This window comes from Centroberyx affinis, unplaced genomic scaffold (genome assembly GCF_046629955.1).
Source record: "Centroberyx affinis isolate AG114_WGS23_722 - 3 ecotype Tasmania unplaced genomic scaffold, CSIRO-AGI_Caff_v1 ptg000238l_1, whole genome shotgun sequence".
NCBI classification, from domain to species: domain Eukaryota; kingdom Metazoa; phylum Chordata; class Actinopteri; order Beryciformes; family Berycidae; genus Centroberyx; species Centroberyx affinis.
In genome coordinates this window covers 137,666-144,199 of record NW_027278923.1, presented here as the reverse complement: position 1 = coordinate 144,199, position 6,534 = coordinate 137,666, and the positions used below count along the sequence as shown (strand labels likewise).

The 6,534-nt window shown below is 39.7% G+C and overlaps 1 protein-coding gene across 2 annotated transcripts; it reads right to left on the bottom strand.

The window, feature by feature from the left end:
- Positions 1 to 1,075: 1,075 nt before the first annotated feature.
- LOC139664611 (transmembrane protein 238-like) lies at positions 1,076 to 6,060 on the bottom strand. Of its 2 annotated transcripts, none has more exons than XM_071543516.1 (4): positions 5,945 to 6,060; positions 4,466 to 4,621; positions 2,497 to 2,690; positions 1,076 to 1,475 (listed from the first exon to the last, which is right to left on the bottom strand). In XM_071543516.1, exons 2-3 carry the CDS (start codon positions 4,614 to 4,616, stop codon positions 2,527 to 2,529), a joined length of 315 nt encoding a protein of 104 aa, XP_071399617.1. In that variant the 5' UTR covers positions 4,617 to 4,621; positions 5,945 to 6,060; the 3' UTR covers positions 1,076 to 1,475; positions 2,497 to 2,526. The 2 variants fall into 2 exon arrangements, with proteins under 2 accessions (XP_071399617.1, XP_071399622.1); XM_071543521.1 differs by having other exon boundaries at positions 4,466 to 4,686; positions 5,945 to 6,059.
- Positions 6,061 to 6,534: the final 474 nt, after the last annotated feature.

Here is a 6,534-nt window from a genome sequence, read left to right as displayed (position 1 = left end):
ACAGTCACTGTGTGTTTTACAACAACTGTAATGGAACAGATTACTGTAATCCCATTACAAGTAATCCATTACTTCTTCCTGCCAGGTCAATTCCTCTCTCCTCCCTGCTATTTTTGGACGTTGCTGCAGTTATGAACAGAAGAGTCACCGGGAAATCCTGTATCTGCCAAAGATCTTTTCTATTTGACAGGGATGGCTGAGCATTTCCTTGAAACCATCCATTTTAAAGGGGCAACAAGCACAGTGTTTAGTGTCCCAAAGCACAAAATGACCATAACATATGTGCAGGGTTTGGTACTGTTGTTGATCAATAACAATGACTCAACGATTACTTCATCAGGTGCTGAGATTTCTGATTTTCAAAACTCACTTTCTGGGCAGTACTTGGAACAGAAACGCCCCACCCGTTGGAGTTTCTAGTCACATTTTCCACTCACATTTTCAGCTGTTCAGCGATGGAGGACGGTGCTGCCAGTGAGCGATCGGTGTTGCGACACATTTCAGCTGCAAAGAAAAGAAATGCCTCGATCTCAAGCCAAAAAAAAAGCTATAAAAGCGTAAAAGAGTATTTAGCTTGTTGATATATTCCCTCTGCACTAGATGTTTCTGTTAGATCTCAGCTCTAATTCGTTAACTTACGACTCACAATTGTGAAAATCTGACTTCTTTTTCATTGGTGTCACTGTCACTCAAAGGGATGGGGGGGGGTTGCAGTTCCTGCTGGTCACCAGTAGAGGCCGATAAAGCTCATAGATGATTTAATGCCCCTTTAATACTGAATATAAATGTGCAGGAATATGTATAATCTGCTGTCCGTAGCATGTCTTGCTCTATATGTGTGGATCTGTTGTTTCTCTACTATCTGTACTAACATGCACTGTTTCTCTAATGTCTTCTGTCTCAGGACCAGTAACACCAATTCAAATTCCTGGCTGTACGTTTGTGGTATTTGACCAATAAAATGAATCTGATTTGAATGAAAATGTGATTGGAAGTCTATTTCAAACGAATATCTTGTTTGTGTGTGGAAATAAAAGAGAGCTGGGAAACTCGTTGAAGTAATCCAGATGGTTTTACAGTTTATAAAAAAGGCTTTTATTGAAGTTGATAACAGAACAAGACCGCTGCTGAAATCGGCCACAATGATACTCACATCTAAAACTGACACTATGAAAAAAAAAAAAAAAAAATGATGATAAAATATCAGCACCATGGCCATGTAACAGAAGAGCAACTGTCCTGATATAATTGAAACGTATTTGACATGCATGTAACACTCATATTTGTGTGTATTTCAGTAGTACAGAGACATTACATTATTACATTATTACAGTTTTATCTGTATATCATCTGTATATTAACACTGACAGATCCAGGTAGCACTAGACTGTTTTCATCTTGAAATTAATTTACAGGACATATCCAAGGCAGCATCGGTCCACAACATCTTCAGACCACAAGAAAACGGAAAAAGCCTGTAAAGATCAGGAGAAGAAAGTATGAAAGAGAAATAAATACAATTTATAAAGACATCATTCTGGAAAAACAACATCCTGGCTTTACTTATTTACCATACAGAGGCTCCCGACACATTTTATATTTTAATACTCGATACTGAATTGCCAGGTCTTTATTACTGGTCAGATTTGAAGATTTTGGTGAGTGATTTGATGTATTCTGATCAGCTCGTCTATTTCACTCTATAGATGATTCCCTATAGCAACAAATCTCACAATTAGGTTTCGACCAATGTGGGTTTTTGAAGGCAGATGCCAATATTTTCGTATTGGACCTACCGATATCCAGAAATTTTCATTCATTCTGGGTTTCAATATTGTTATATTTGACCATTTGACTTATTTTATGCCCCAAAAATTCCAAGTATTCAGTGTTTCTTCCAGAGTTTTCTTCTTTTCAGGGTGGAAAAGCCTCTGAAGCAACATTTAGAGCATCATGGGACAGTAAAACTCTGGCTGATGAAACTCTTTTAGTGTCAGCAGCTCTTGAAGTCAGAGAGACCCACCACACCTATTCAATGGTGGAGAAACCCCGGGATACAGTGCTGCCTTTAAATGAACAACTGAGTGAAAAATTAAAATATGCAAATAAAATAAAATAAAATGTGAGGTTTTCCAGACTGTAGCTGTGTTCAGGAGGAACCTCCATCATATCAGAAGTGAACGACACTGACTGCCTGATATCTGATAATTAATAAAAAGGCCTGAATATTGCCTTAATATCGGCCTGATATATCACCAAATTGATACAAATACAAACCTAAGTCTAATCCTAAACACAATACTTGAAACAACAGAGAGTCTACAACTACTACAACTAAACAAATGAGAAGTCATAAGTGTTTCAGGACTTTACAACATTATTTTCTCATGCTCACTCCAAACTGACTGCGGGATTCCCAAACTTTCCAAACACCTACAGATGATCACATTCATGTTCCATACGTTTCCAAACTTTCCTGCGTACGAGGATCCTCACCTGCCTAAGCCCCGCCCCCCTCCTGCAGGATCACAGGTGGCTCCTGTAGATGCGGATCTTGCGGCTGAGGTTGCGGGCCAGTCGGTCCACGGCGCTGCCGATGTGTCCCAGCTCCTTGCGGGACGTCAGGCCCTCGATGTTCCCGCTGTACCACAGCACCCATCCGCCCAGAGACATCAGCACCAGCAGAGCGCCTGCACAGACCTCGGGTCAGTCCGGGAAACACTCACACACTAATTTAAACAAGGAAAGCCCAACTAGAACCTGACTCTGAGTATTCTGAGTCTGACTGTCATCGGTTAGCATGAAGACAAAGATAAGGAATTAGATGATCAGACAGTAAATTAGTAAATTCTCAAAAGTGAAACAGGTTTCAGTTTTTCTTTTTGCTAGAATCTAGAGCTACAACGATTAATCGATTAATCGATTAGTTGTCAACTATTAAATTAATCGCCAACTATTTTGATAATCGATTAATCGGTTTGAGTAATTCTTTAAGAAAAATAAGTCAAAATTCTCTGATTCCAGCTTCTTAAATGTGAATATTTTCTGGTTTCTTTCCTCCTCTATGACAGTAAACTGAATATCTTTGGGTTGTGGACAAAACAAGACATTTGAGGACGTCATCTTGGGCTTTGGGAAACACTGATCCACATTTTTCACCATTTTCTGACATTTTATAGACCAAACAACTAATCGATTAATCGAGAAAATAATCGACAGATTAATCGACAATGAAAATAATCGTTAGTTGCAGCCCTACTAGAATCACTAAACTACATAACAGGAAAGGTGAATACACTGTAAATTGTTACAAAGATGTATTTCATGTGGTGAAATTATGTTGCTTTTTTTTTTTTTTTATTCTACTTGTTTAGTTGATTCTAGATTAAATTAAAGGTAAGTTGTTTGAATCAAACCAGTGAGTATACTGATGAAAGCTAAATTTGTGCACTTCTCCCTCTGCGACTCATGAATTAAACTATTTAAGCACATCTGACAGCTGTTTTCCTTATGAGTGTGAAAATGATTTTTGTTTCATGTGGACTTTCATCTTTCCAAATCCTTCAGACCTTTTTCTGTATCAATAAAGACGAGATTTGAGAACATCCATCAGCCTCCAGGAGCAGCTGGATTCAGTCTTCCTGTCCACCTTTTTCTAGTTCATGTTTTCTTGTTTATGTTGTTCTCGTTCATGTTTTCGAATTTGTTTTTCCAGTTCATCTTTTCTAGTTTGTTTTTCTAGTTCAGTGATTCTCAACCTTTTTCATATCATATCATTTAGTCCACATTAGAGCCACAGACCCCCATGTGATGAGATTTTGTCTCTTGGACCCAAATCTGAGAATATTTTTATTGTCAGATATGATTTTGTCCAGAATTCCATGCCTGTCTGTATTGTAGATTACGGAGCCCCTAAGGGGACATGGGCAAAAAAAAAAAAATCTTTACGTTTTTGGTGTGCACCAGAAACTATCCCGTGCGCACCAGAAAGTTAAAAAAAAAATTTTTTGCCCATGTCCCCTTAGGGGCTCCGTAGTAGGTAGAGAGATAACAGTGAAACTATGATCAAAATAGTCATTCTTCTACATTCTCCAATTGTGTTAACGTCTTGTAAATTAAATAATGATGAAGTTTAACAAGTCATCAGTTTGCTGGGGACCGTCCGGAAGCCCCTCAAGGACCCCTGGTGGTCCTCGGACCCTATGTTGAGAACCACTGTTCTAGTTTGTCTTTTCTAGTTCATGTTTTTCTAGTTCATCTCCTCTGGGGTTTTTTTTCAAGTTCATCTTTTGTTTATCTAGTTCATCTTTTCTCTTTTGTTTTTCCTAGTTTACATTTTTCTAGTTAATCTTTTCTAGTTAATCTTTTCTAGTTTATGTTTTTCTAGTTCATCTTTAGTTCATCTTTTCTCGTTGATGTGTAGTGACAGACGAGGTATCATCAGTTCAGTTCCAGACGGACTCACCAGTGTAGACCAGTAGGTCTCCGAAGTCTCGTCCTTTGATCTCCAGCGGGGCGAAGACTCCCAGCAGCAGAGCGGTTCCTCCCAGCAGATCCATCAGCACAGCGAAGGCCAGAGCCAGTTTACAGTGAGACAGGCGGTCACACAGAGCCATCACAACTGGAGGGGGGGGGGGGTCAGGAGGAAACAGTCAGGACCGGTCCAGAGAGAACTGCTGCTGGAGACTAACAGCAGATACAGAGGCATCACAAACTGTAACTGGTATGGCATTAATAGAGATATTGGCTTTTCAAAACAATAACAAAAAGAAAAAAGACTTTCATCAACTTGGGTTTCAGTGGAGAGTTTTAGTTTCCCATGATGAGGGTTACACTGAATACTTTTAATTTTGGGGGTTTTTTTGCATGAAAATTGTCAAATTTGAACATACAGAGTTTTGGCTCAAAATACCAGCTATCACTAGCTTCAATATTGGTGTAGAACTTGAGAAACTTGTATCAGTCGAACCCTAGTATGAATGTTACCTAAGCATGCCCCTCTAAAACAAACCCATTAAGTAAAGCAAATAGATTGGGGGAGAAAGGGAAGGGAGGAAGGAAGGAAGGAAGGAAGGAAGGAGGGTGGGAAAGGAAAATGTGAAGTAAGGAAGGGATAGAGGGGGAAAAAAAGGAGTTTTGGTGGATGGATAGGGCGGCTGGGACTAAGGGAATAAGAAAATGGAAAGGAGGAAGGAAGGAAGGAAGGAAGGAAGGAAGGACAGATGGATGTCCTTGTCCCAGTCACTTCTCTATAGGACTCATTATAAAAGCAGTGAACACCGGTTTGTACTGTTCAGAAACTAATACAGATAACAGAAAAATTACTACAACATATTCATCCGTAACTTTTATAATGCATGTACCATTTAATCAAGTAATACTGTAGCCTACATATATATTATATCATAATTGCACTAGCCTATTACTCATATTTGGCACCACGCCTACCAATATCTCCATATAATGTCCAGTGAAAAGTAATAGACTTAGTCGTTATCATGCTAATATTACAGCAGGGGTTCCCCAACTTTTTCTAGTCATGAACCCCCATATTGGTATGTATTAGTATTATGTTAGTGTATGTATTAGCCCACAGCCCACTATGTGATAAGATTTTGTCCTGCAGCAACCACTGAAGAGGTTTTCCAGGTTAGATCTGATTCTGTGCAGATAAACTCTGTCTGAACTGTTGGTTGACAGGAATTCAAAGTACAGCCGAATTCAAACTGTAAAACACTGTGCAATATTGAAAAACTACTGGTTAAATTAAACTATTTCTCATGCATGGGAACCCACCTTCAACCGAATCCCCCATTTTGGGGACCATGTAAAGAGAACAACAAGGCTAGGGTTGCTGTTTTTGGACAAAGAACCCGACCTAATTCTGTAATAAACTATAAACTAACACTAACTTCATATAAGTAATACTTGTACTGTAACTCACTGTTCAGAGTCGCTTGTTCGGCAGCATAAAACTCCTCATTCAAGGTGTTTTTGAAGCTTATCCCAATGCAGGTTTTCTCAAACTTACGGCTACTTCCGCATTTACCTTCCCCACCACACCTGCGCCCCGCCCACAGGTGTCACATGTCCGGCCGGAGGATGGACGCGTTCCAATATTTTTATATCATTACCTCAACTTTAGGGGAAGGTCAGATTGACTTACCAAGCAAGTCAAAGCGCTTTTGCCTCAAGTCTTCTCTGGTGAGGGAGGAAAAAGGTAAAAATGGCGTTTAGTATTTGGACCAAGGACAGAGCCTGAGGAAACATACTTGTGCGCATGCGTGAAGCAAACTCATCAACGTGCACCCGGTGAGACCACTTTATAATCAGGTAATTGCTGCGGAAAATGCGGCTGAAATACTCCAGGTGCCAGGCGGCTCAGGCGGTTCAGGCCATATTACAACAGTATAACTGAACATAACACAGCTAAAGCGAAAAGCAGAGAGAGAGTAATAGCTGGTTTCTCACAACTTCTGGGTTCAAACAACGTTATTACTCATCAGTATCGTTTTTATTTGACGGAGCTGACAG